This window comes from Fusarium musae, chromosome 6, assembly GCF_019915245.1.
Source record: "Fusarium musae strain F31 chromosome 6, whole genome shotgun sequence".
Classification (NCBI taxonomy): domain Eukaryota; kingdom Fungi; phylum Ascomycota; class Sordariomycetes; order Hypocreales; family Nectriaceae; genus Fusarium; species Fusarium musae.
Window position 1 is genome coordinate 3,492,460 of NC_058392.1, and position 27,769 is coordinate 3,520,228.

The 27,769-nt window shown below is 50.5% G+C and overlaps 8 protein-coding genes across 8 annotated transcripts; 5 read left to right on the forward strand and 3 right to left on the reverse strand.

The window, feature by feature from the left end:
- Positions 1-1,039: 1,039 nt before the first annotated feature.
- SLT11 (Pre-mRNA-splicing factor slt11) lies at positions 1,040-2,213 on the forward strand (the record flags this gene model as incomplete). The annotated part of the gene is made up of 2 exons (XM_044826525.1): positions 1,040-1,177; positions 1,245-2,213. 2 exons carry the CDS (start codon positions 1,040-1,042, stop codon positions 2,211-2,213), a joined length of 1,107 nt encoding a protein of 368 aa, XP_044679442.1.
- Positions 2,214-2,493: 280 nt separating this feature from the next.
- MZM1 (Mitochondrial zinc maintenance protein 1, mitochondrial) lies at positions 2,494-2,997 on the reverse strand (the record flags this gene model as incomplete). Its single annotated transcript, XM_044826526.1, has 2 exons — positions 2,494-2,831; positions 2,925-2,997. 2 exons carry the CDS (start codon positions 2,995-2,997, stop codon positions 2,494-2,496), a joined length of 411 nt encoding a protein of 136 aa, XP_044679443.1.
- Positions 2,998-3,447: 450 nt separating this feature from the next.
- Positions 3,448-4,836, forward strand: J7337_008922 (uncharacterized protein; the record flags this gene model as incomplete). Its single annotated transcript, XM_044826527.1, has 2 exons — positions 3,448-3,741; positions 3,796-4,836. 2 exons carry the CDS (start codon positions 3,448-3,450, stop codon positions 4,834-4,836), a joined length of 1,335 nt encoding a protein of 444 aa, XP_044679444.1.
- A 537-nt stretch (positions 4,837-5,373) lies between these two features.
- J7337_008923 (uncharacterized protein) lies at positions 5,374-9,675 on the reverse strand (the record flags this gene model as incomplete). Its single annotated transcript, XM_044826528.1, has 10 exons — positions 5,374-6,358; positions 6,409-6,938; positions 6,986-7,152; positions 7,205-7,772; positions 7,822-7,977; positions 8,035-8,461; positions 8,518-9,116; positions 9,170-9,224; positions 9,272-9,459; positions 9,487-9,675. The coding sequence occupies 10 exons, from the start codon at positions 9,673-9,675 to the stop codon at positions 5,374-5,376; spliced, it is 3,864 nt and encodes a 1,287-aa protein (XP_044679445.1).
- Positions 9,676-10,511: 836 nt separating this feature from the next.
- J7337_008924 (uncharacterized protein) lies at positions 10,512-13,332 on the forward strand (the record flags this gene model as incomplete). Its single annotated transcript, XM_044826529.1, has 6 exons — positions 10,512-10,571; positions 11,237-11,684; positions 11,734-12,035; positions 12,090-12,421; positions 12,477-12,830; positions 12,885-13,332. The coding sequence occupies 6 exons, from the start codon at positions 10,512-10,514 to the stop codon at positions 13,330-13,332; spliced, it is 1,944 nt and encodes a 647-aa protein (XP_044679446.1).
- Positions 13,333-13,418: 86 nt separating this feature from the next.
- Positions 13,419-13,968, reverse strand: J7337_008925 (uncharacterized protein; the record flags this gene model as incomplete). The annotated part of the gene is made up of 2 exons (XM_044826530.1): positions 13,419-13,910; positions 13,960-13,968. The coding sequence occupies 2 exons, from the start codon at positions 13,966-13,968 to the stop codon at positions 13,419-13,421; spliced, it is 501 nt and encodes a 166-aa protein (XP_044679447.1).
- Positions 13,969-14,444: 476 nt separating this feature from the next.
- On the forward strand, positions 14,445-15,577 carry J7337_008926 (uncharacterized protein; the record flags this gene model as incomplete). The annotated part of the gene is made up of 2 exons (XM_044826531.1): positions 14,445-14,730; positions 14,793-15,577. The coding sequence occupies 2 exons, from the start codon at positions 14,445-14,447 to the stop codon at positions 15,575-15,577; spliced, it is 1,071 nt and encodes a 356-aa protein (XP_044679448.1).
- A 565-nt stretch (positions 15,578-16,142) lies between these two features.
- On the forward strand, positions 16,143-17,843 carry J7337_008927 (uncharacterized protein; the record flags this gene model as incomplete). The annotated part of the gene is made up of 1 exon (XM_044826532.1): positions 16,143-17,843. One exon carries the CDS (start codon positions 16,143-16,145, stop codon positions 17,841-17,843), a length of 1,701 nt encoding a protein of 566 aa, XP_044679449.1.
- Between the last annotated feature and the right edge of the window lie 9,926 nt (positions 17,844-27,769).

Below are 27,769 nucleotides of genomic sequence, written 5' to 3' on the forward strand. Positions count from 1 at the left end.
CCTCCCCTGAACTGCACAAGCCATCCCGACTCTGGGCATCCAATCTCAATTGCGAATTGAGAAGTAAAAGTACGCTAAACTTGAACTGCATTAGTTCCCCTGTCTATCGCTTGGGGGTCTAGGGGGCCCGGGTTCACGGTCTAGGCGACCCGATAGTTTACGACCCGAAGTAATTTACGGATGCTAAGTTAACTTCCATGACTTTGGTCTTCATGTGAAAGACTAGGACTTGAACAAGTTGTTGATTTCTTTGGAAAAGCATTGATTTGCTATTGCATCAATTGATCAAATTATCCTTGTAATTATACCTCCTTTCGCCACAATTCGGAATTGTATGGCGGTGAGAACGCTGCAGCTAATTGATGGATGCTAGGAAGAGGTATCCGGAGGCTCAATTTGCGAGAAATGATACGAATACGAAAGCGTCTACGAGAACATTGTCTCTTGCATCAAGATAACAATGCAAGCCATGACAACCAACTAAAAACAATTGAGTGTATTCTGTAGGCTGTAGCCGGACAGCTTCCGTCATGATGATAGCTAGTCCATCATATTACCTGCAATGCTGCATCATGTTTTGGACTTCTCCAACTTTTGAATTGCCAAATAGAGATTTTTCGTTTTCGTATCGAACCAATCATGTCCACCTCATATCATGAGAAGCCCCCAGATCTACTAACAGCATCTGACTTCTCCAGAACTTTCAAGTAAGAAAATGACGGGAAATAGATCTTATGACGAAGCTATCAGATTATCGATCTGTCTCGTGCAAATCCTCCAAAATGAATGATCCAGTCACGATTGGGCACTTACATCTGTCCGAGATGACCGGGAAATGTTATTACCATGGCTTATCGATAAGACCGTAACCACTCTGCCCAATAACGGCCAACTCCGGTTTTAGGTTTGGAGTCTAAGGCCATATTTTGTATTACATAAGGTGGCGGATGACTGAATTTCCGCGCCTCAACTCCAAAAGTCATCACAGTCAACTAGAAGCTTTTCTCTGCGCAAAATCATTACTCTCTATCTATTCACGATGCCGCCTCAGATCAAGCAGGATCTCAACCGATCAGGATGGGAGACCACCGACTTTCCCTCCGTCTGCGAGACGTGTCTACCTGATAATCCTTATGTCAAGATGCTTAAAGAAGATTATGGTGCCGAATGCAAATTGGTAAGTCTTTCGCGTCGTTTTGCTCCGCATTTTCGCATACATACAATGCTAACAAATATCTGGATAGTGTACCAGACCTTTCACCGTATTCGCCTGGAGCGGTACTCGCGCCAACGGTCGTAAGAAGCGAACAAACATTTGCTTGACTTGTGCGCGACTCAAGAACTGTTGCCAATGTTGCATGCTCGATCTTTCCTTCGGCCTCCCCATCGTCGTTCGCGATGCCGCTCTCAAGATGGTCGCGCCCGGCCCGCAGTCAGATATCAACCGAGAATACTTTGCGCAAAACAATGAGCAGCTCATCGAGGAGGGAAAGGTTGGACAGGAGGAATACGAAAAGACGGACGAGAAGGCGCGCGAACTGCTACGAAGACTCGCCAACAGCAAGCCTTACTTTCGTAAAGGAAGGACTATCGAGGAGGGAGAGAGCTCCAAGGGTGGAAACGCAGCTGTAGGCGCTGGTCTTGGAGGACCTGGACCAATTCGAACCCGAGACACAAAGGCTGCTGCTGCCGCGGGAGCTAGAACTGGTGGTAAAGGTCGTCAGGTCTTCCCCAGTGCTGCTCAGCTCCCTCCTAACCCACGCGACTGGGCTCCTCCCGCCGACAAGAATATCATGTCACTTTTCGTGACCGGCATCGAGGATGATCTCCCAGAGTACAAGCTTCGCGACTTCTTCAAGGTCCACGGCAAGATCAAGAGCTTGGTCTGCTCACACATGTCGCACTGCGCATTTGTCAACTACGAAACTCGAGAGGCTGCTGAGAGGGCTGCTGAAGCTTGTCAGGGTCGCGCCGTCATTGCAGGATGCCCTCTAAGGGTTCGATGGGGACAACCGAAGGCTATCGGTACTATGGACAAGGACGAGAGGACGCAGATGTTGCGAGATGCTAGACAGCGCCAGGGAGGATCTCAAGGCCAGCGATCGATCGAGGGTGGTAGTAGTTCGGCCAACCGCCAGGCTCTGCCAGCTCCTGTGGCAGCACCCCCAGGAGCTTCCGACACACCTGCTTACGCCGCTCTTACCGGAGAGTAAATGAAGTAACGACTTGTTTTATGTTCATCATAAGGTAGAATAGCATGCCTTTTGGAGTTTGGCGTCGGGAAAAGGACATCATGGATAGGATGGTCTTCATTAGCGAAAAGGACAATTGATCATGGTGGTTGCAGATTACGTGAGAAATAGGAATAGATGGGAAGCAAAGAACTATTCTAGAGTGATGATCATTTTGGTGCATTTCATTCCTGGAGGGTATCATGACAGTCAGATAATGTTACAAATTGTACAATGGGGCTAATAGGTAGGTAGTCTCCTCTCATTTTTTACCACCACCGCCGCAGCAGCCACCTCCAACTGTGCCTTTGCCAGCCGTCTTGATGGACTCGTTATCGCCTCGCTCAATGTCTTCGTGTATTCTCAGCTCTGTAAATGCTATTAGCTTCCGTCTTCGCCTTCTACCAATCATTCTGAACTCACTGAACGTGTCCTTGCCCTCCTCTGTCCTTTGACCCTGAACAACGTTCTGACGAAGGACCTTTGCTACCTCCTCGGCATGCTTAATCGCTGCAGAAGCATCAGCAGCATCAGCCGAGGCTTTTTGGCGGAACTCGTTGCGGATCTGAAGCTGAGCGGCAGAGAGGATAGGGGCGTCGCCTGCAGTGAATCAGACAGTCAGCAAAGCCCATTGGACCAATTCCGAACATCAATCGGCTGCATTCGAAGTTCTGTTCCGGAATGGTTTCGTACCTTGGAAAGCGATTCGCGCCGCGCGCATAAGGTGTCGGTAAGCATTGAGAGCGGGAGCTGGAGCGGTGGCCATTTTGAAATCTGACAATTCCAACGAATGAAAAGTCTTCGAACTGAAAGGTAGGGCTGGCGCAATAGGAGATCGTGAGTATCGTGCTGGGGCTGTCGTGATCGAGTTGAAACGGCTTGGAGATCGAAAGTAAAAAAAGTCTAGTTCAAGTTCAACTGGATTAGATGGTTTCAATGGCCGGGCGGTTCAGCGGATTCCCGCGAGGGCCGATCACTGAGCCGGGAATATTCAGCGGATCCGGACACATGAAAACGCTATTGTAGAGCATTGTAGAGCATCCTCCCACTGTAACTGCCCGATCGTCCACTGGAACTTTTACCCCGCCAATGATTTCAGTCCATCCATGGTGGGGGAACTCGATTAAGTGCGCCATTGAAAAAAATTATTACAGCCAAAAAAACGGCTGGATTTTTTCTCCCTCTCTCCATCACCAACAAATCCACACATCACATAATGGCTTCCGTGGCTACTGTGACCATCCCCCTTCCCGCCCTTCCCAGCGGCTGGGCTGCCGACAAGGACTTCAAGGCCATCGGCAAGCTCACTGAGGCTACTCAGCGAACCATCGAGCCCGTTGGACCTCACTTCCTCGCCCACGCTCGCCGTGCCCGCCACAAGCGCACTTTCTCTGAGGATGACCGCATCCAGGCTCAGGAGAGCACCAAGAACGTTGAGGAAGGCGACGCCAGCGATGAGAGCGAGCCTGAGGATCCTATGATGCTCCAGCGTGAGGCCAAGGACTGGAAGGTATGTATTTACAACGATTCGAGACAATATTCCATACTAACAAGCGTAATCTAGACCCAGGACCACTACAAGATTCTCGGCCTCTCCAAGTACCGATGGAAGGCTACTGAGGACCAGATCAAGAAGGCTCACCGCAAGAAGGTCCTCAAGCACCACCCCGATAAGAAGGCCGCCCAGGGCCGTACCGAGGACGATCAGTTCTTCAAGTGTATCCAGAAGGCCACCGACGTCCTTCTTGACCCCATCAAGCGTCGCCAGTTCGACTCCGTCGATGAGGAGGCTGATGTCGAGCCCCCTACCAAGAAGCAACTCCAGAAGACCGACTACTACAAGGCATGGAGCAAGGTCTTCAAGTCTGAGGCTCGCTTCTCCAAGACACACCCCGTCCCCTCATTCGGCAGTGCCGACGCCACCAAGGAACAGGTCGAGGAGTTCTACAACTTTTGGTACAACTTTGACAGCTGGAGAACCTTCGAGTACCTCGACGAGGATGTCCCCGATGACAACGAGAACCGTGATCAGAAGCGACACCAGGAGCGCAAGAACACCAACGCTCGCAAGAAGAAGAAGGCTGACGACAACGCCCGTCTCCGCAAGCTGCTAGATGACGCTTCTGCCGGCGATGAGCGCATCAAGCGATTCCGACAGGAGGCCAACGCCGCCAAGAACAAGAAGCGTTTCGAGCGCGAGGCTGCTGAGAAGAAGGCCAAGGAGGATGCTGAGGCCGCCAAGCTCGCCGAGGAGAAGGCTCGCCAGGAGGCCGAGGCTGCTGCCAAGGCTGACCGTGAGTCCTCCAAGAAGGCGAAGGAGGCTGCCAAGAACGCCGTCAAGAAGAACAAGCGTGTCCTCAAGGGATCCGTCAAGGACGCCAACTACTTCGCTGCCGGCGAGCCCACGCCCGCTGACATCGACTCCGTTCTCGGCGATGTCGAGACCATCCAGGGCAAGATCGACCCCGATGAGATTGCTGCTCTTGCTGGTAAGCTCAACGGTCTCAAGGTTGCCGATGAGATCAAGGCTGTCTGGGCCGGCGAGACCAAGCGACTCGTCGAGGCTGGTAAGCTCAAGGAGGGAGATGTTAAGGTCTTGGCTTAAGCGATGCGAGCGTGTTACGTGGTTAGTAAAAGTGCATGTTGAGTTATTATAATGGGCCCTAGACAAAAGTAGATACGACGATATGTTTTCTAGATCAGAATAGAACGAGCTAGACTTTGTTCAGGCTTCGTTTTGATCCCATTATCTCGTCTTCAACTTTGCAAATGTGACATGGGCGAGTGACACTCTTCTTGTCATGATGCTGTATCTGTCTGGCCTTGGAGTCGTTGTCCCAGTTGTCCAAGATACAAGATGAAAGGGAAGAGTTACATAGGCCATGCCAGGCTTATGTCAATTTCAACTGCTGAAATGTGAAGATTGGAGGTCTATTTGCATACAGCTTTTGTGCCCGCTCTATATTACAAAGTAGTGATGATAAATGTGTACAAAGAGTAGAAAGATTCGTCGTCCTGATCCTGGACTCAACCGTAAGTACATGAGTAGAGAACCCCAAACCAGAAACATCGCAAGATCCAAGTCCCGTTTGGCCCTGATATCCTAAGGGCAACTCCCTCGAACGCCGGTTCCGTCTAATGCTTATGCCTCCCTATCCAAAGACTGACCCAACACCATCTCATAGTAAAGACCCCTCTTCGCAACAAGCTCCTCGTGTCGTCCCCTCTCAACAATCTTTCCACCTGCAAAGACACAGATGACATCGGCGTCTCGAATTGTGCTCAGTCGATGAGCCACAGCAACTGTTGTCCTTCCCTCGGCTGCTCGATCCAAGGCTTCTTTGACGACCTTCTCACTCTCTGTATCGAGAGCACTGGTGGCTTCGTCGAGTAGAAGAAGACGTGGCTTGCGGATAAGAGCTCGAGCGATGGCAATACGTTGACGTTGACCTCCTGAGAGTGAAAGACCTTGATTTCCGCAGGGTGTAGTAAGACCTTCAGGAAGGGATGAAACGAACTCATAGACGTTGGCTTGTTTACAAGCCTCGATGATCTCGTCGTCAGAGGGAACGCCTTCTTCGATGCCGAGGGAGATGTTGTCTCTGATAGAACCCTGATACAAGACTGGCTCTTGCTGAACAAGAGCAATGTCCCTTCTGTGTAGGCGCCTGTCCTTCATCTTGATATCCTGTCCGTCCGCAAGTAACATACCCGAAGTTGGGTCATAGAAACGCTCAAGAAGCGCTATCATGGTCGATTTACCACATCCTGATGCACCAACCAGTGCAATCATCTTGCCGGATTCGATGCTGATGTCGACCCCTTTGAGAACCTGCAACTTAGGTCGACGGGGGTAAGCGAAGGTGATCTCCTTGCAAGACACATCAATACCCTTCTCAGATGACTTCTCACTTCCCAAAGCTCCTGGTCCATTTTCTGCATTATCATGAAGGGCCTTTTGACGACGCTGCTGGAAAATGTAGTTGATGGCAGTTCGTGCTTTGGTGATACTCGTGGTGTATTGGAAGAGCATGGCTGATGTTTCTCCGGAGAACACGACGGCGATGAAGATGACGTAGAACTGATCTGTGGTGTACTCGCCAAAGGAGACAAGGCGACCGCCGTACCTGTTACTTGTTAGTGTTGCCTTTCGGCTTCAGACTCCAGCTGAACTTACCAGAAACCCAGCGCCATCGCCAGGAAAGATGCTGACTGACTGAAAGAGTAGAACAGCATCTTCCAGCCTAGGCCAGCAATTGCCTCCTTAGCAAGTCCTTCAAGGGCGCTGTTGTATCTTTCAATGACAGCCCGTTCCAGAGCCAGTGAAGACACAGTCCTGATTCCCAACACAGCTTCAGAAGCCAAGCTGCTACTCTTCGCAAACCGTCCAGCAGTATCATCGTCAAACTTGTATTCAAGACGGATTCGAATATATCCTGAGCCAACAAGAACGGGCAGAGCACAAAGTGTCAGTACAAGACCTAGCTTCCAGCCGTAGGCAATGGCGAGAATGGAACTAGACAGAACGGTGACGATGTTGATCATGATGAGTGATAGGTTCATGGATAGAAGTTCCTGGAGACTGGTAGGCTCGGCAGCCAATCGAGAAACGAGAGCGCCAGTTCCGCGGTTTGGATCGTCGAAGAAGACCATGTCTTGTCGAAGGGTGTTGTCGAATAGCTCGCCACGGTATGCAGTCATAACATGCTGAGAAGTGTTAGCCTTGTATGCCTCAATGAAGTAAAGACACTTACCTGGCCGATCTCATTGCAAACCCAGCCAGCGACAGCGTAGATGACAAAGTTGGCGAGGGCAACGACGAAGAACATGAGTGAGAAGAAATTGGCCTCGCTGACGTCTATGGTCTCGAAAGCCTTCATTGTCTTGGAGAAGAGGATGGCCAATGCTGGGTAAGTGCCGCCTAGTTCTTGTAAGTTTACCCCTTTTCTACAGTCGTTTGTGGTGAGACTTACCTCCCAATAATGAGATGATGACCAGAATGAATCCAGAGAACCACAACGACCGTTGTTCCTTGATAACAAGCCAAAGGCCCTTCAGAAGCCCGTAGTTGATTCCATCGTCCTGCGAGATATCGGCTGTAGCATGCTGAGAAGCACGAGACAAGACAGGGTCAAGACCAGAAACTGGCTCCTCCTTGTCCGTCTCACTATCCTCATCTTCTGTTGAAGCACTTCCCTTTCCAAGATCCTGCAAGCGAACAAGGCGCGAGTATGTGCCACCACGTTCAATCAGAGAGTCGTGAGAACCCTGCTCGATAGTTTCACCCTTGGCCATAACAATGATGTTATCAGCATCTCGAATCGTAGACAGCCTGTGAGCGATGACGATCATGGTTCGACCCTTGGCGACGTTGTTGAGAGCTTGTTGCACAATCTTTTCGGCGTTAGGGTCAAGAGCACTGGTAGCTTCGTCGAGCATGAGGACTTTGGGGTTGGAGATGATGCTGCGAGCAATGACTACACGTTGCTTTTGTCCACCGGATAAAGAGGCGCCTCGCTCGCCGATCCAAGTATCGTAGCCCTGAAAAGTAGTTAGTCAAAGTATCCTAAGGGGGAAAGGAGAGACTTACATTTGGCAATGCTTCGATGAAGTCGTGGGCATAAGCCGATTTACAGGCATCAACAACCATGCGTTTCTTTTCTTCTTCTGAAAGGTCCACCATAGAGGTACCCGTCAAACCATCGACAACGTTTTGATAGATAGTGCCGCTGAATAGGGTCGGTTCCTGGTAAGGAGGTCAGCATCACTGTGGCTTACGATCCAGATCAATCCTTGTGCGTACCTGCTGGACCATTCTAATGTTTGTTCGTAGCCATTGCAAGTTCAAGCTCTCCACAGGACGTCCATCGAGCGTGATAGAACCAGCACTCGGCATATACCATCGCTCCAAGAGTCCAAAGATAGTGCTTTTGCCTGATCCGCTGGCTCCAACCAAAGCAGTCGTTTGATCGGCGGGAATGTCGAGGTTGAGTGAGTGGAGAATTTCGACGTTGGCTCGCGATGGGTACGCAAAGCGAACGCCACGGAACTGGATATCGCCCTTGAAGTCGGGGATGGTATCTCCTTCCTGCGACAAAGCGTCGATTTGAGACTTGCGATCAATCATCTCAAACATCTCTTGCGCAGCTGCAGTCGCTTTGGAGATGGCGATTGTCTGAGGTGCGATTTGAGTGAGAGCCGTAGCAGCAACGAGAACTGCAAAGATGACACTAGAGTACTCATGTTAGCCAATTAATCGGGGTATGAGCACATATAGAAGTCTCACGTAACAACTGTACCAGGTTGGGTGATCTCACCCTCAGAGTACATCCTCATACCCTGCCAAAAAGCCAATCCATAACCCGCAAAGATACAAAAGAACTCAGTTGGGAACAGAACCATGTAAACCCAAGACTTCTTATGACCAATCCTCCTGGCCTCCTCAAGGGTGTTGGTGAATCTCTTGGACAGCTTGGGGAACGCCCAGAAAGCATGAGCCGTTCGAATAGTCGAGAAAGCCTCCTCTGCCAAGGAGCTCGATCGCGAGTAGACGTCAAACATGGCATATTCATAGCCAGTATCGATAGCGACACAGATAATCGTGACAACTAGGTTGACGGGAATGATTGCAAGGACAATGAGTGTCAATTTCCATTGCACTGCGAATGCGACGACAAAGGCTGAGACAAAGGTTGACAGAGCCGCGATGGTAATACCAAACTTTTCGGAGATTCCCTGGTTGATAAGATTTCCATTTGTTGTGATTTGCCCAGGAATTGACGATGATGGAGAGTCGAAGAAGGCGACTTCTTGACGGAGGGTACTTCGTACAAAGTCGACACGCAGTGCTTTTGTAGTATTGATAGCAGCAATAGAGACGAGAATCTAACCCCCTTAGCATCATCTCTATTTGAACATATTGCGTGTAAGTGACTTACCGTCCAAAGATATGTCAAAGCAAACTTTGCGATAAAGAGATAGATAAAGTACAAGCTAACAATGGTCAGTGTCTGAATGCAAACAGTGGCTGGTAAACATACCTGTACTTGCTGACTTCACTTCGATACCCAGCAGGCGACAAGACTCCAGTTGCAAAATCAGTGAACACGTTGATGAATTTTCCGAAAACAAGGTCCATCAGGGGTAATATCGTTCCAGCGGCGATCATGGCCACGAACGCGATGCTGTTGAGGATCCATCCTAAGCGATCGTTGTAAGTGAAGACGCGCTGCAGATGCTGTTAGTAGAGGCTCACAAATGTCGCGACTGTGATACTTTCCAGGTAGTACTTGAAGCTCGTATCCTTTTTTTCTTCTTCCTTTGTGTCACCCTTTTCGTCTCCGTTCTGTTCAATAGTAACAGCCATGTCCTGATTATTCGACACAGCAGAACCAGACTGTGAACCGCCTGTCGATATCGTATCTTTCTCCTTAGCTTCAGCCATATTGAGTTGACCGAGATCTGCAGTTTGTTGAAGTCAAAATAAACTGCAGGCAGAGGTCGCTTTAAAGAATGAAGCTCGCTCTTGGCGTTGACGTCTGGACGCAGCCCGCAAACCCCGGGGTCATTACGAACTGACCAATTAGCTTATACAGCCACAAGATCGACGGGGCTTGACCTGTAAGACCTAGTTTTGGAAGGTGTCCCAGAAGGGCTCATTACCCGGGGTAATTATTGAGCCGCCTGCTTAATCTTTGACAACCCGAGAGTCCTGTCCTAGATTTCGTATCCCTCGTTTAAAGGCCTACATAAGGTAAGGTACCTTAAGTTACAGACACAGAGTACACTGTAACCTCAGTCATACATGAACAAACTCAGTGACAATTGGTTAAAACTCAATAGAGCATCAATGCTACCATATCATTAGTCCCTGTTTCTCCAATTGTTACTCTGTAACTACCCACGACAAGGTCATTAATGTCTTGTTAGCGACAAAACAGCCACACTCAATGCTGACCAGATCCGGAACGCGCGCCACATTGCTACTCTAATTTGTACACGCCAAAGCCACAGTCCGGCGCCCTCAACTGCCGCCAATCGGTCCCCGCGGCTCCCGCTTCTACTCTCCTTCATCCTTTCACATCCTCGATACTTACCGGAATACACACGTTGTCATCTTATCTGAGAGCCTAATCGCTTTCTCCGATTACCAGAACAAAAAAACTTATCACCTTATTGATCTTGAGCTTGCTGCTGCAGCCTCAATTCCTTGGCTGCAAGTGAATACCCAAAAGGAGGTTGCCGCATCGCATAGCTCTACCTATTATCAAACAACTCAATATGGATCCTGGGCAAGCAAATAACGGACCCGCGGCTTCCGATGACTCTGCTCGGAGAGCGGTAAGTACCTGTTATCCGATTTAGCCAATTCCAGTGTTGGCATTATTCAGATTATGGGCCTGCCCTGCTTGCGTATCACGTATCGCTTACACGGCATCCCCAAAGCGATCAATCGCGAAAATGGTGTGCCGTGCTGCCAGAATGGCTTTGTTAGCTGCATCGGCCCGCTGCGAGTTTCACCCTTCAACCACATCTTGTGTTATGTAACTATCCTTTTTGCATGTCAGGGCTGACAAGAACTCCTGCGAACACAGTGTGATCAGTGTCGTACGAGAAAGGTGAGCACCACCCATGAATGCCTCCAGAAACACCCCATAATCAGGACGTTTCTGTATACAAAGGCTGTCCAACATAGATGATGGTATTAATAACACCTGCATGATATAGATCCGATGCGATAAAGACTGGCCATGCTCCAACTGTCGTACGGCCAAGCGCTCCTGTACATCCACAGGCGTTGGTCAGAGACCCAAAGAGCCCCGGCAGAGAGTTCTCATCTCATCCCAATAGTTCGTGACCCCATACCATCTTTTTACCCCAGACGCTGTATCTGCACATGGTGCCGCTTTGTTCCCTCCATGCAGCTTCGCCGATAGCCGTTCACCAACCAGATAAGGCAGTTCATCCACTAACCGCTGGCATGCGTGCCTCGTAGTGAACGAAAGATCGACCAAATTGAGGTCCGCTTGGGCAATATAGAAAGCCTCCTCCGGGATCTCTCCCAACGCCCCGTCTCCACTCCAGGAAGTAACATTCATTTTCCTGTCACCCCTGCAGGCTTCCCGGGTCTCGATCCAGCCTCTGCATCTACAGCGGCTTTTGACAGTTCCGATGAGGAGTCTGTTCTGGGTGGTGATTCGGTCATTGCCCAGCAAACCACCCTTGCTAGCGAGCTTCTTGAGCATGCCGTCGAGCGCACCTCATTGAACGATATCAGTCCCAAGATGTGGGAAGCTCTCGCAAACTTGAGACAGTTGGCCGAGCTTCAGAGTCGGCAGTCCATCAGCCATGGTCCCCGTTTTCCACTCCAGCAGCCCATCCCAAAGGGAGGCTTGGGCCAACTGCCAATGCCTCCTATGGATATTGTCGTAAACCTGCTCAAGAGAGTTAGAGGTAGCAGTGACCACATCAACTTTGCAACCATTCGCTGACTTTTGTCTAGCTTCTCCGCCAGGTCTCTTCACGTTTGTCTGCTACTTCATTGGAATAAACGACTTTTCCAACCTTTGTCGAATGGTCTACTTTCCCACAGAGGACTTTAGTGATTCCACCTTCATCATCGTCAACGTTGGTCTCTATTACTTGTTTCTCGAACAGCACCACTTAACCGTTGACAACAAACCTCTGAAGGATGAGTTTGCATCACACCTTTACACAAGTCGCGTCAACCTGGAAACAGCGCTGGCAAACATGTCTCTCTTCATGTCGACCAAGATAGAAACAGTCCAGGCTCTCCTCATGGGTGTAAGCACAAGTCAGTTCGGCGAGGCAAATGCTGGGCACTAACAAAAGCATTAGACATTATATACCATCGACGTCTGCAGACCATCTGTGGCTTGGCACCTCAATTGTGCCGCCGCCCAAATCTGCCAGACTGCTGGTTTCCACCGCAGGGATCTCTCAACGCGCAACCCCGAGGATACTGACATCAAGGCGATCCTTTTCTGGTACACGTATACCACGGACAAAGCACTAGCACTTCGACTAGGCCGAGCCCCTGCAATCCAGGATTGGGAAATCACCATTCCACGTACTTTCGGCTTCGATGGCATCTTGAGTCTTGAAACTAAAGCTGTGGCGGGTACGTGGCTTAATGCTGCAACGTTGCAGGGTCAGGTTTATGAGCAACTGTAAGTGTTATCGTCTGCATCTATGTTCCCGAGTCCTCGAAGCTAACGAAGCTAGGTTCTGTCCAGCAGCATTAAGCCAACCACCAGCTGTCCTCGCCGAACGAGCCCGTCTGCTGGCAGCTGAGTGCCGTCGTGTCGAGGCAGAGTCATTTCAGAGCCGAGAAATGGCTATCTCATCACTTGAGAAAATTGGTGCTTCCCCTCTCGTCGATGTCCACCTGAAGGGTGACGAAGTGCAGTTGCTGTCAACCATGACTCTCATTTATAGAGCAGTTCCAGCTCCTGAAGGGTCGCCCACAAGGTTCTCTCAAGACTGTATAGACACTGCACGAAAGGCTTGTCACGCACATTTCGCGTGCATGGATTTGGTGCGGAAAGACCCCCACGCGAGAGCCATATATGTCCATTGGTAGGTTCATCGTCGCAGTTCCCTGGATTCTGAGTGAATCTAACAATGTTTTAGGAACCTGGTGCTGACTCCCTTTGCTCCCTTCTTTGTTCTGTTCGGATATGTCATCGAGACATCTTCTCAAAATGATCTCCAACTGTTGAAGCAGTTCAGTGCGTCCATTGAGGAGACCAGTGATGCGTCCGAGACAATGCAAAAACTGTCGCGACTATGCAATATCATGAGCAACGTCGCGGCCCTGTATGTCGAAGCCAAGTCTCAACAAGTGGAAGACCAGGCAATGGTGCCGATCAATGACGAATTCGACGTGTATTTGAGCCAGCTCGGACTCATACCTGTTGTAGACTCGTCCATGGGCAATGCAGGTGATCCAAATGCAGAGTTTGGTGAGAACGCCCAAGTCAACCAAATGGCAGACTGGATGTCTGGAAGTCGAAATTTGCTGGGATTGTTGGAACAGGATATATCGCAGATCGGAGGTGTACAGTGGCCACCCATGTAGAATAGAATGATAGATAGGACCCGGATAGATACTCGCAAATAGAATTTTGGTTTGATAATCATAAATTAAGATGAGTCCGATGCAGCTCAGTCTGTGGGGAACCGAGGGTCATAGACTTCATAGCCCTCATCTTCAGTGTCACTTTCTGGTGACAGATTCTTCTGGAGGCCTGGATTGACTGGTGCTGATTCGAGTGTACTAGCCGGATTGGGTTTCTCAGTCGTCGTTGCTGAAGGTCCACTACCCTCAACCTTGGTGAAAGCACTCTTGAAGCCACTCTTCTTGAAGCCGCCTTTCTTGAAACCTCCTCCGCCGGTGGCAGTCTCTTGGCCAGGGAGCTTGATGCTGATGAGACCGTCGGCTTTGGCCTCGGCCTTGCGCGCACGAGAGCCCGCGGTGGGGTCACGAACCATGGCCTTCATGTCTTTGAGGCGCTGCTTGTGACTGTGATCATAGCTGCTGAGATGGGCTTCATAGTCATTCATGCGTGAGTAGCCTTTGGAGCAGAGCTGGCAGTAGAAAGACTTTTGAGCTTCACGTGCCGAAGCAGTCTGCGCCGAGGGAAGGGTCAGGTGTCGCTGATGACGCGTTAGTCAAGGAATGGGCACCAGTATATTCTGGTCTTACTGGAGGCATCTTTTTCTGTATCTTCGTTAGCACAGGAATTCAGTTGATCTCTGATAGCGTGGTGTTGATGAAAGTGCCGTGACTATTGTGAGCTGCTGATGTTTGATGAAGGAAGTTTGAGCAGTGACCACGATCCAGATAAGAGTGCGGGCACTAACTCAGTTTGGCTAGGGCCTAGAACCTCGACCCGCCACCAATCAAAACGTAGCATGTCTTGCTGACCAGGCTCCCAGAACCTCAACGTCATTTTCCCAGGGGGTTCTTCGACAGGGGGCTTCCAGAACCACCTGCCCCAGAGTCTTGAAAGCTTCCCCCGTTAATCCAGCACGTTGAGGCGCTAATCCCAACTGGAAAAACTTCCAGTCCCTTCCCTGTCACGAGCCCGCGCCGTCATCTCTTGTTTTCCGTCCCCCGCCAGATATTCTTTTTTTGTCCTTTGTTTTTCTAGTCATACATATCTTAAACGCGCTGGGCGTGGTATCATTATGGATTTCGACCAATCCCCAGATCGTCGAGCCTCACAGGCGAGCTTCTTGTCTTTACAGCAACTTGACCCTTCCCCGATCGATTCTCCGCCAGCAGATCCGTCTATTGACCGTCGTGACCTCGGGCCACCGCTGAGAGGAAGCGATGATGGATATGAGATGATTGATGCCGATGATATGGAGAGGAGCTCAGCATCTATCAAGGCGCCCTCTACCGGTGCCCCCGGGCTGAGCGCAAGTACAAACTTCACAAATGGAGCTACAGGCCCAGGCCCAATCTTCTATCGTGAGTAACTAGTCTAATGCGTCTACGTGTTTCGACGGCACAGGTAACTCACAATTCATCAGTCATGCGAATCCAGAGGTTCTCAAGCTACGCAATGGGTCTATTCACCTCCCTCCATCTCGCCAACGTATCCCTCATCCCCGCTGTTACTCGCTCTGTCCCTGGCTCCGAGACGTACCTCCTCATGACTCGTGAAATCTACCAGACCTCCCTTGCGGAACCAATTCTCGTCGCTCTCCCTTTCATTGCCCATATTGGATCAGGAATCGCTCTTCGACTGTTGCGGAGATCTCAGAACATGAAACGTTACGGTGCTGCGACCCCTGGGATGTACGCTCTCCATCGTTCAAGGACGGAACTCGAGGAGAAAAGAAGATCTTATTCGCCATGGCCACCGCTGAGCTATATCTCGATATCCGGTTATGCTTTTTCCGTCTTCTTCGCCGCCCATGTCTTTGTCAATCGTGTTCTGCCTCTGCAAGTTGAGGGCGACAGCTCCAATATCGGTCTCGCCTACGTGGCACATGCTTTTGCTCGACACCCTATCACTTCTTGGGTTTCTTACGTTGGTCTCCTTGCTGCTGGTTGCGGGCATATGATCTGGGGCCAGGCCAAGTGGTTTGGTCTATCGCCTACGACGAAATACATCTGGGGCACAAGCACTGCACCTGCAGAGAAGAGGGCCAGGAAGCAAAGGAGAAGGAGATGGCTCGCTCTCCACGGAGCTTCAGTCGCTTTTGCTGCTCTTTGGGCAGTTGGAGGCCTAGGCGTTGTTGCGAGGGGAGGTCTCATGGATGGCTGGATTGGAAAGGTGTATGATGATATCTTCGCAGCGGTGGGGTTGTGAGGGCATGATCGATCTAGCATCATTGGAGTTTGGGTTCGTTTACATGGGAGATGTTGAACTCCTCTCTTTACACGCATTATGGAAATACCCTACGTCTATACGTTGGAGAATGAAGTAGATACGCATAAATCATCAGGAAACTATGCCAATATGATAATCCACCATACTAATAGTATGCCCACTGTGAAGTTGGTGCTTTTCACAAGAATGGATGTTCCACCACTGTGCGATGGCTTTTGCTTGTGAATCGCGAAAAGCTCAGCTGCGTATTTGAATCACCACAAGAAATACCGCTGAAACCAATAATACATTCATATTATAATTATTTGAAGTAATTTTGCGTCAAAACCCCGAAGTTCTTCGAACACTATGACATGTACAGGGTAAGCTCACCACCAAGCTCCGGTCAACCGCCGAACCTCGATCGCCACCGACATTTTGTTTCTTTATCCCACCAACCTCAGAGCTTAATCAACACCTCTCCAAGCCCTCATCTTCCTTCTCCTCTAGGTCTTATATAGCTGAGTGCAGGCTCGTCCTGCGCAGCGCCCAACCTCCGCACAAAATGCCGAAACGTAAGCTCCCTCCGACCGAAGAACCCTCCGAACCACAAGAAGTATCTCAACCTCGGCCTTCAAAACGTTTACGTTTCGCAAACGTGGCATATAACCCACCTTCCCGCGATATTCTCACCACGATCTCCTCCGAGCTTCTACTGCGAATATTATCCTTCCTGTCGTCGTCAGAGTTACTGAATATCTCCCCCACTTCACAGCGCCTTTACCGCCTTGCGTCGGATCCTCATCTCTGGCGCGAACATTACTACGAGCGCTTTGTCCTGCCGCGCGCTTTACGTATACCTGGATTTAGACTCGGTGGAGCTGAAGGAACCAAGTTACAGTATTCTTCGCGACGAGCTGTATGGGCAGATGGACGAAAAGGAAGAGCGCCGCAGGATGAGGTTCTGAGAGAGAGCAATAAGACCGAGAGCGTCGACTGGAAGAGACAGTATAAGTTACGTCACAACTGGGCCAGAGGAAAATGCGCAGTGGAAGAGGTCAGCGTACGAGATGCGCCCGATGAGAATGGAGGACAGAAGAGGACGTTAGTCAAGGTCGTGGAGGGCATTGCAATAACGGCCGATTCGGAATCTGGACTGCGCGCATGGGATCTTCGAACGCGGCGACCGATTGCGCAGCTCAACTTGCACGAGGAAAACGAAAGCGACGATAATGCACCGACATCACTTGCGGTGGACGAAAACGGTTCTGGAACAGTAGTGGATATTGTAGTGGGATTCGCAGATGGCGGCTTCGGACTTTGGCGGTTGAACCTCGAGCGGCAAGAACTATTACGGAGATATCGGCACGAGAAAAGTTGCAACGGAGAACTTGTCGCTGTCGCTTGTGGATATCCTTATGTCCTAACAGCGACCACAGCGGGTTTAATATCGCTATACACGTTCAACCGCCCAGATGACAAATCCTCGGACGACGCTGCGAATAGTGTCAAGGACGAACCGTCATCGAAAGCGACAGCGACAGCGACAGAGAAACCACCGAGCGCGATCCTCCCGCCTCCATATCTCCTCACGTCGCTCAAGTCGCACACCACCCACTTGCCACTCGCTCTATCGATACGGCGCATGTCGTCCTCTGTGAGCGCCTCCATCGCCTACACCTTCTCTGCCCGAGAAGGCTGGTGTATCGGCATTCAGGACTTGCTGATAACGCCGTCAGCCGATGGCTCCGGCGTCGACACAATATCCTCCCGCCTCGCATCGACACTCCCCATTGCAGCCTCTGGCGGCGCTGACTCTACTCAAACCAATGAGTCACGATCAGGGCTTACGACTCTTTGCTACAGCCACCCGTATCTTCTCGCCACGCTACCAGACAACACTCTCGTCCTATACCTTTGCACGTCGACTGCGACATTCCTATCACTATCCCTGGGTATCCGCCTCTGGGGCCACACATCAGGCATCTCAGATGCGGAGATCACACCGCTGGGTAAGGCTGTGAGCATTAGCACGCGAGGAGACGAGATCCGCGTATGGGAGCTGGAGGGCCGCGGCGGAGGCAGCAGCATCGAGGTACGACCTACGAGCAGGCAGCCAGCCGATGACGCAAGCATCCCTACATCGGCGCCAAGGGCTGAGTGGGAAGACCGCAGGAACTGGGTTGGCTTCGATGATGAGATGGTCATCGTTCTCAAAGAGGCGCGAGACGGTCGCGAGAGTCTGATGGTCTACGACTTTACATGATCCCAATTGCCTCACGCCGTCATATTTGACGTGCCAGAAGAAGCATCACCATGACCACATTGGGACACGCGCAACAGGAGACTCTGTCGCGACTTTGCCGGCAATGGCAATCGCCGCCGCCTCCAGTTCACGCCACGCTCCAGGGGAGAAATTCCGGTCACCCGTGGCATGTTGAGAATTGCAGCGCTCTGGAACTCACACATCCGGGAGCATGGGAAGAACCTCTCTGATAGTCCTGGAAGCCACCACCACAAACCAATCGTCTTCAGTTGAGGCTCCTGGGGTCAAGGCAGCACGGCTGAAAAGTCCTAGCAAGCCTAGCTGACGCAAAAGCAAAGACAACCTTGGTAGACACCACGACACGAGCAAGGGCACGAAATATATCGATTGGCTCTGAGATGACAATCGCGACAACTGATAGCTTATTGCTTGGGCGTTACAATTAAACTCTGTGCGGCATTCCCACCGACAGACGGCCCTTCGCGGCGACTGGCTAGCACGACGCCTCAAGGCTGAAGCAGCGCCAGGCACGTCCCTTTGCTAGCTGGAGTTTATTGAACGGCATGAAAAGCCAATTCAAACAAAAAACAAGGCAACTCCAAAACCAAGGTCGTACAAAAGCCGCATCCGCATCTCGCCCGTCAGGGGGTGGCTGTAAGAAGCCAAACTCTCTCCGGCGTAGCATCTTAACCTGAGGCCAGCTGGGATGACTTGTCAAAAAGCTTAGAGTAGCCAGCAATTATCCCAACGCCGCAAATAGAAATCGTCCCTTGAAAGGGCAGATCTTCAAAGGCCCCTCGTTTCTGAAACGACATCCCTTGAGTTGAGTCAATAAAACACTGGAAGTTTACTGGGAGAAGCCCCAGCTAAATTGGCGTTGCATGCCATGTTATGCATTATGTGGCTCCACGGCATGAAACAAAACCAAGGTCGTACTGACAGCGCATCAGAGGAAACAAGGGAAGGAAAGGGAAGAGGCGAGAGGCCTACGGACGGAGTAGACAGACAGTACCGACTGGTAGCTATCAATTGCATTGCACCTTGCCATTCAAAACGGTAGACGCGTTACACAGGACCATTGATTCACTGCGCCCAAGCAGAAGCTGACACGCTGGGCTACTGGATTGACCAAGGATGTTTGCTTCTGCCAGCGTATCAGCTGCGCCAATTGCATCCCGCTCGAATTGACAGGATAACGCCTCAAATGCAGTGCTACTGTTTACCTGGCAGCCTCTTGTTCTCTTTTCCAGTCCTGAGTCCTCACTCCAGAATCAGTGTACGCCACACTGGCTGCCCGCATCTTCACCGTAAATTTTATTTACCAGTATTTGCTCTCAGTACTCAGAGGCAAAAAATAGAAGACGATTGATGGCCAGAGGCGAATGCTCGGTCCCATTGGGTAGCATCAAAATGTCCGCACGATATTCGTAGAAACTGCACGTTGCCGCTGTTGGTAACCGCGTAAAGTGATACCCCCACCAGACGCGAGGGGTTCGACTTTCACATGGCAAAGCTAGCAAAGATAGAGGGGGTCTTTGCTGTGTCTAGTCAAGCCTAGGAACCAGACCCAGAAGACGGGGAGGGATTTGAGGTATCTCAGCGGGGCCGTCCGTTATGGAGTTGAGTTGTCTTGTGGCTATGGATCATAGTGGAGATTCTTCTTTCCAGGCGGAGAAGTCGAGTGAAGGGAGGGAGTGTGCTTATCATGGACTTTGATATGCGGAGCAGCGCCGATAGTTGCTCAATGCCATTGAAGTCAACAGAAGCAATCATCAAGTGATCAGTGTCTTGACTGAAGTGATACCTGAGCATGGAACACTATGAGAACCTTGTTTTTGACCGCCGACATACTCATAACCGAGGAAGAGCTGGAGTGAATCGAATTGAATTTGACAAAACCACCCGTGCATGCGGCCCGAATCTGCCTTAGCCGCTCAACAAGGCGGGCGACATATCAACCGCCGCTTGAGATTGGTTGAACTGAGAGACGGCACGTTGAAAAAAAGGGAAACGGAGGGCCGAATTCGAGGGGCACAACGGACGGGGACGGTGTAAGCAGACGGACTCTAGAACTAAGACGGTGGATCAATACCTCTCACCGTTTCTTTGCGTTACAAATGCCGAAGGGTAAAAAGAAAATAACGCTGCAAAGTTCCATTGCTCGATTCAACCCATCTCAAGCAAGCCAAGAGGTGGAGGCCCGAAGCCGAGGCATGATATGGCGTCGCGTGGGTGTCAATCAAATTGGAGAGCAAGACAAGACAAGACACTTGATACTCTGTGCTTGGTGTTGACGCTGTAGGCGCCTGAATAAACCATTGTGAGCCCAATCTTGTGATATAGACACTCCAGTCATGGCAACCATTTCAAGAAAGTCGATAAGTGAGGCATAATATCTCAATTGTTGATTAGAAGAAGTTGAGTCAATTTGACTTGCTTGACCCCTCTATCGCGGGGTCGCGCCGGGCATCAAAGAACCATGGAAGCGAACCAACAGTTCACTCGAAGCCAGCACTAGAGTCGAAGGGTCCCTCCACTAACACGCCCGTCAAAGACTGGCCCCTGTGACGAGCATTTGGATGACGTCTTTCGCTCAGCCTTTGATTGATGCTCGAGGTGTTCTAGATCGCATTGGATTCTAAATGTCGTGAGCTTCAACTGCACGACTCGCCGACTTCCTTGGTTTGATGCATCCATTGCTATCCCTTCTCTGTCGCTCGAGAAGGGCGGACAAAAGATGCCTCAATGTTGACCGCCCTTGCAGTCAATGAATGACATTGGTCCTCACCGTCGCACAGGCCTAATGTCCTTGGCGCCTCCAACTATGTTCCGTCGGTCACCAGCATTAGCCTCGTATGTGGAGTTGATAGACAGTTAGACACTGAGACAGTGCTGGTGACTTGCCGGCGCGCGCAGCACGCTGAGTCCTTCATTAACTTCCCGAATCGATCCAGGATGTTGGGATAGGCCACGCCGTTTCATTTCTCCGATCCTGCGAAGTGATGTGGGTGCCAGAATTGCCTCTGCCCGAGATTCATGCGCTCAGACTCGCGCGTCTCAAACTCACGCACAGAATCGCCCACTGTATTGTCTCAGACCAAAGCGGTCAAATGATATATGGTAGTATGGTAGCAAGACGATATGGGACGGGTGACGCTTCACGGGACATGCCTCGTGAGCGTCTTGACTCCAGCCTCCGGACTCAGACGCACCCTTCCCTGAGCTTATGGTCCTCTCACATTCAAGAGCAGCCCTCATAGGTGAACCTTCGGAGTGAGGGCGGCCACCACTACGACGGATGTTGATCAGCCACCACCGATTAAGGAGACGGAATGGATGGTACGGAGGATACACGCGCCGAGCGGGCCGTTTCACAACCATCCATGCCATTAGAGATTGAAGCGCGGTAGGCCGTCGTCCCGACTCTGCTACCAGCCTTTACGAGCAGAAATGGAGGGCAGATGCCCATCAACCATTGCAAATCTCAGCAACTTCCTTGCTTGTTGCAACGCATGTCTTGCATTTGAACCCTACACAGTTGAATCAGTGATAAACCAGCGTTTCGTTATCAGAAGAACTGATAAGCCAATCCCACCATGACTTGTCATGTGCTCCCTCCCACCACTTGCTCACCTGCCAGAGGACGCCGGTTGAAGATCCAAGGCCAATGGTGGGGAACCTGGTTAGTTCATCTGTAACACCCGCTGCCAAACTCTGGGGAATATCCATTTGCTATCGATAAATATTCGGAAGCGGATATCAATTGTCCTTCCCACCTTGTCTCTGAATGAGAATCGCAGCAAAGGGAGGTGTGCAGCTCGTTTATTTCGACAGTAGCAACATGATGCCAAGGTTACCAACCATCAAACTAGATACGCATGTCCCACCTCGGTATTCATGGTTCGCTTGGTTGCTCGGCTCGGGCTTCCTCCGTCATTGCTGATGTGATCAAATTCCAAATTGAATTGAACTCAGACATAGCGTCCTCGTACCATCGTTCCTCTCATTGCTTTGCGAATCCCTCATGGTGTTGGCTTTGCCTCAGGCTTACACCTTAGAGTGGCAATGCGTTTCATTTCGGCTTTATGTACTATAGCAACTGTCCAGCTCCGTTCGGGGTTCGTCAGGCTTTACTCCGTCAACTAGGCCACGCAATTGGTGCTGTCTTGGGGCAATGCTGATATGAAGCGTCCGGCTCACCCGACGGAGCACTCTGCTCCTGTCTCAAGCTGACCAAAGTGTTGGATAAATTTGCCCATAACCCTGACTGTGTCATTGTTGGGAATCACCACGACAAGCCAACATACCTCATGCTACTTTCGGGTCCAACGAAGAAAACCATCTCATGTCATCGAGAGATGATGACGTTGATATTGACCATGATGCAAATGCCAACATGCCATCATCTCGTTCAACAACAACTCAATCCATCGTTGAACGCTAAAGTTCACCAATCAGCAATCCTTCCAGAAGCCCAAACGTATCAGTGCCACAAACTCCTTATCGATAATTCACTCCCCCCTGGTCTGGGTCGCCCCCAAACCAGCCAAGACACTAGACCAGACATGACTTGGTGGCAGGTCTCGTTTTGGGTTCTCTAGTCTGCTCCTGCGGGAGTCCAAGCCTGTTTCTCCATATCCTGTGACTCACATCAATTCAGTGTGGGGGGAAGTGAAGCCCAAAGCCTGAGGAAGCAACATAGCAATGTGTATGTACACAATTGTGTGAATAATGAACATTAAATTGACATTGAATTGTAAAATTGGGGATCAATCGTTGGGAGAGCAATGGTCGTCTGATACTACCATCTGCTGAGAGCCACGTAATTTGAGGACGACAGTTGTGAGGCCGCCAATTGGTATCTCGGCTAACGCCCAATGACTTACACAAAATAGTCCTTGATGACAGCGTAAGAGGGAGTTGTGCTGCATGTCCAATTATGAAGTCCATGGCCGTTCACTGGTCGCCAACTCAATGGTTGACTTTATTGATATTCCTTTCTTGCACTGCAATGTCTATGTCGGTCAGAGACTAATTGAATCATGAACGGGCATTAATTAGGGACAATGAACCCTCGGTCAGAAAAGTTGTGACTCTCTTGCATGGTGGGGTTCATCGCTGGGTTTCCCCAACAAGCAATCTTCAGGGCCCTTCAGGGCCGAAACAAAGGGTCTGGAAATGGGAATCCGGATGCGGGAACGATTGACGAGATGCAGAGTGCCAAGCGGGTAGCCACGAGAATTGAAGACGACAGATGCACCGCGAATGCGCGCAAATCAACCGGTTGTATCCTTGAATATCCACAAACGTGAATGCAGTCGCCGTAGATTGCGAGGTATGCATATCAGCTCAGAGTGCCACCTCGCTCGCGAGCATGAGCCTGTTACGGTAGGCAGTGGGCTGAGGCAGAGTGACTTGGATAGGTAGGCAAGACTGGTCAGCCAGACCGCAAGTCAAGACAACCGGTGAGATAACGGGCTGTTAGTCTGGCACTCACAAACAAGAAAGTCACAGCCAGCGGAACCAGAGTTGGCGCTCAACATTCTTGGTTAATTGGGCGTCGGGCAGCGAGCAAGAGGAGGGCTGATTCAAGACATGAACCGTCGTCACACGCAGAAACCACAAAACCACACGCCCCTCAGATATTAGGCGTTATGTAGGCACTGTCGCGATCGTGATTTGCCTAGGGAGGTGGGAGAAAGGAGGAGTCATGTATGAATGGGTTTGACTCTCGGATGAGAAGCAGAAGTGCAAATGAGTAAATTGCAGTGTAGTGGCTACCACCTAGGTGGGAGGTGAGGAACGTGGGAGTTAGCGTACCTAGTTGAAGATAATGAGTGATGGTGTCGCAAAGGCCCTCATGTGATCTTCCAAAGTTCAGATGGCATCATGATCGACCAGATATGAGCATGTGTTAATGTAGGGACGCGCATCTGCCGCCAAACAAACGCAGGCCAGATCTCTTGCCCGGAGACTTCTGTAGGAACAGGAAGATGAACCATACCAAGCTCGGAACTAGCTGGGTTTGGGAGATTTGGCGCCGGGCCTCGTGGACGTTACCAGTTCTGACCAAGCCACTCAGCGCCTCCCAGGACATGATGGATGGCTAAATAGTTTAGGTGGGATGTGTACCTACATGCTGCATACCAAGGCTGTAATGGCGCACGAACTCCTGGCATCACCACTTTCTTGGCCTACAGAGACAGTCAGCCAGCCTCATGCATTGAGACTACGGCTTGGGCTGAGGCAGGATGAGCGAGAACGCAGCGTCTCGCTTGCGTATACGGTGAGAAAACACGGTGGGATATGGCATCTTGGTGACCACTCATGATGAGGATGCTCGTTCTGTGGAGACGTTAGACTGATTGATTACCGTATCCGTGTCACCGTGAAACTGGGGGGGGGGGGGGGGGGGGGAAACTGGGGGGGGGGGGGGAACTGGCGTCTGTTCCCGTTGCTCGCCTCGCGCACCCGCGACATGGTTCTTTGACATTGCTTCCGTTATTGAATCCCGGCTGGGTAGGGGCTGTTGGTTGAAGCAAATTGTCTATTCTTCGTTAAAATTAAGTTGAGATTCTCTCTGGCCTCCTACCTCATTCTTCTCCACTCACCCTATTCTAGAATTCCTTGGTGGAATTGACTTCATTGACCAATTCCTGTGGAGCTCTCGGATCAGAAGTCAGTGGAGAAAATGGTCGAGTCAAAATGGCGAATCGCCAATTGCACTGGCTGGCTAGGTAACAACATTGGATTGGACAATGGCATGAGTCAGAGGGCAAAAAAGGGAAGAAAAGTTACAGGATGAGAAGTGTTTTGTAATTGAGAGTCTACATTTACCTTGGTCAAACTAACACAAGAAGAGGCAAGGCACTCAACTCAGTCTGATGGAAGGGAAGGAGGAGGACGGCGCTCACTCACACCTTCCCCCCCGTGATTCAGTTTCCAGACGGTGGGATATTTTGGGAAGGGTCAGCCCGTCACCGTCCGTCAATCACCCACTAGCGGTATTCAAGTTCCAGTGAGGTCACACCCCCCGTGTCTAATGAGAGGTCCCTGATGACCTGTGCATGATCACGCATGACTGCTGAGTACGGAGTACAGCACAAGATGGGTGATTGGGGACTGCGACATTGGAGGAAAAGAAACTGTGTGATTCAATTGATACGAGCAGCTGCCAATCGACAAACTTTTTGTGAATTGAAGCATCTCCTACCACGTCCAGGCTCTCTCTCAATGGGCTATGCTTCCAGAATAATGCCCCTCGCAAAGTCTATCTGAGCTCGGATCCACTTCTATTCATGGATCCCAAATGTTTGGCATCTGAGGTGAGTCTGAGTGAGCTGCAGCTAAAACCCGCGCGAGTGCAGCCTGCAGGTAGTCACACCGGGGGCCCTGAAAGGGAAAAGCAATGGATGAACGTGGAGGGAAATGGAGGAGGGCTGAAAGAAGGCTGCTGAATTGAGATATCCATTGGACGATACAAAGCTTCCATTTTCAGGCATTGATGGAAAGCCATTGAAACAAAGGAGACTGGCCATGCATGAATAGGGGTGTGTTTCTAGTCAGTCTTGCGTCGTTGCACTGTCACATTTGATTGTGGCTGCGTCAAAATTCACGTTTGTTTTACTAATCACACTCCAAAGTGATCTTCCACTCCTTGTCCTGACCCTCCGTTTCCACAGGACGCCACCCGACTGTGTTAGGTGTGAGTGAGAGTGAGACTGTCTGAGTGAGTGAGTAGGAGCCATTGATTGCGAGCATCTGCGCGATTGTGTTAGTAGCAGTCCAATTCATATCAATCATGGCACGCGCCTTTCCAGGGCCATTCGCTTTCTCTCCTTCTCTTCTTCTTTTCTTCTTGTTTCCCTCTTTCTTCACTTCTTGCGCCTCCAGCAATATCGCACGAGCTGGTGACTGGCTAATGGACCCTTTGCACTCTGCTACCCACTGCAACGTCTAAACCAGGCTCTAATAATCGTCTCTGAGCATCACCTCAATCAATCCATCAATCAATCGACATCTCGTTCCACTGGCCCCCCACTCGCGCCCACTCTCCTAAAGACTCTTGAGTCTGAGCTGCTTGTCAATAAACCAATCAAGTCCACCTAAGCCGAGATACTACTTGTCAAGCGCACAATCGTCACAGTGGTTCCTGCTTCGGCGCCTTCACCAGCGGAAAGGAACTTGACTTTCCAATTCATTACGACGAGTGTGTAGCAATTAATCCAATTGCGACCCAATCTATCCCCAATTGGACTTCCATTGAAAGCACGGGAAAAGAGTCCGTCATTGATGCTACCTAGTGCTGGTTTGTTACCGAGCCGAGACAAAGGCGACTCCTTTCTTTGCTTTGCTTTGCATCCTCCATCTTGAACTCTTCTCTTCATGCTTAGCATTGCTGCGCGCACATAATTGGGTGCTCTGCATCTCCTCTGTTGCAAATTCACGCAAGGTTTACTATTGCTTTTATCATTAGAGTATAATCATACTCTGACCCTTAATTGTCGTTTGTTGGCTGGCGTGTGTCGTTTTTGCCTTTTGCATGCGCACACGCGCGCAAACTCTCTTCGCTCCTGTCTGGGTATATATGTTGTGTGTTTTACCCAAGAGAGTATTCTACCATTGTTTTCCTCAAGCAGACCTCTTCAAACCATTTCAGCTTGAAACCTGCCTGTTTCCGCCCGCTGCGCCCCAAGCCATCCAGTGATCCCCGTCTTCGGCAGGCATATCTGCCACATCATCAAGCCAAGTCAAGCTCTCGGCCGACCCTCAAAAGTCGTCAGGTCGCGGCCAAACTAATTGCCCATTCGACTGGCTCGAGAGTCATTGCTCTCAAAAGTCATACGGTCTGGTACGGTGCCCGTCCCACAGATCGAACAACCGGCGGCTCTATTACTGTTTATCGGAGCCTTGTATCTTCCTTGAGATTCTCTGTTGAGGCCCCATTGCTTTGCACTGCACTCTCCCCTACTGAGTACTCTACCCTACCCATTCGCCCATATCGGCATTCGCATGTCGACTTGCAACAATTGAATTGCTGCACTGCACTTTTACAGTCATCATACGGTTGTCCCCCAATTGAGTGTACCCCTGGCCCCGCCTGTTGAGTGCCCAGACACTCCTATCACCCCATACCCATATCAGCATTGACAATTGCACCTACGTGCACTTACACACTCGAATCACTCTGGGCTCAGCGTTCTCATAAGAACTGCCCTTTCCACTTTATCCCCCATCATTCTTCTCCCTTTTTAAAAGAAGGAATCATCTCTGTCACTCTTCAATCCGTCTCGGAGGTAAACAAAATTCGTCACTAAACGCCGAAGCAAACTCCGCTGCCTTGGGTCGTTACAGTCCTGCGCTACAGCTCCTCACATCTCACTCACAAGCACTAAGGGACTAGGAGGGTCTCGTCAGTCGAGATCTCACACACTCATCACACCCCCCCTCCTTATAACTCCGCCCCCCTCGCCCCCCCTCCAGTTTCGCCGCCCTGTTGCTGCCTACTAGGTACTCTGGTCTAGGCGCCCACCCAGTCACTGACAGCGCACTTACATACACTTTTGGGTTGGGCATACGCAAACAAAGTCGACAAGACTCATTCGGGCTTATTCAGGCCTTTCGTCAGAGCCTATTAATTGAGAGCCCCTCGCCCTTTTAGATTGTTCTAAAAGGTCTCAACGGTTTCGCCACGCTCCCTATTGTCCACGTCACAGCCATTGTGACTGACTGATTGCATCTCGTGGCTGACAAACCACTTTCGCTTTATCTGCGCCATGCAACCTTCTACCACTTTCGACGACAATACAATCTCGTCAGTCAAATTGCAGACTGAACGATCCTCGTCTCCTCTCCCCTCTATTCAATCTCTCTCTCTTCACTGCTCACTATCCGGTCCCTCAAACAACACAAACAACACCACAACA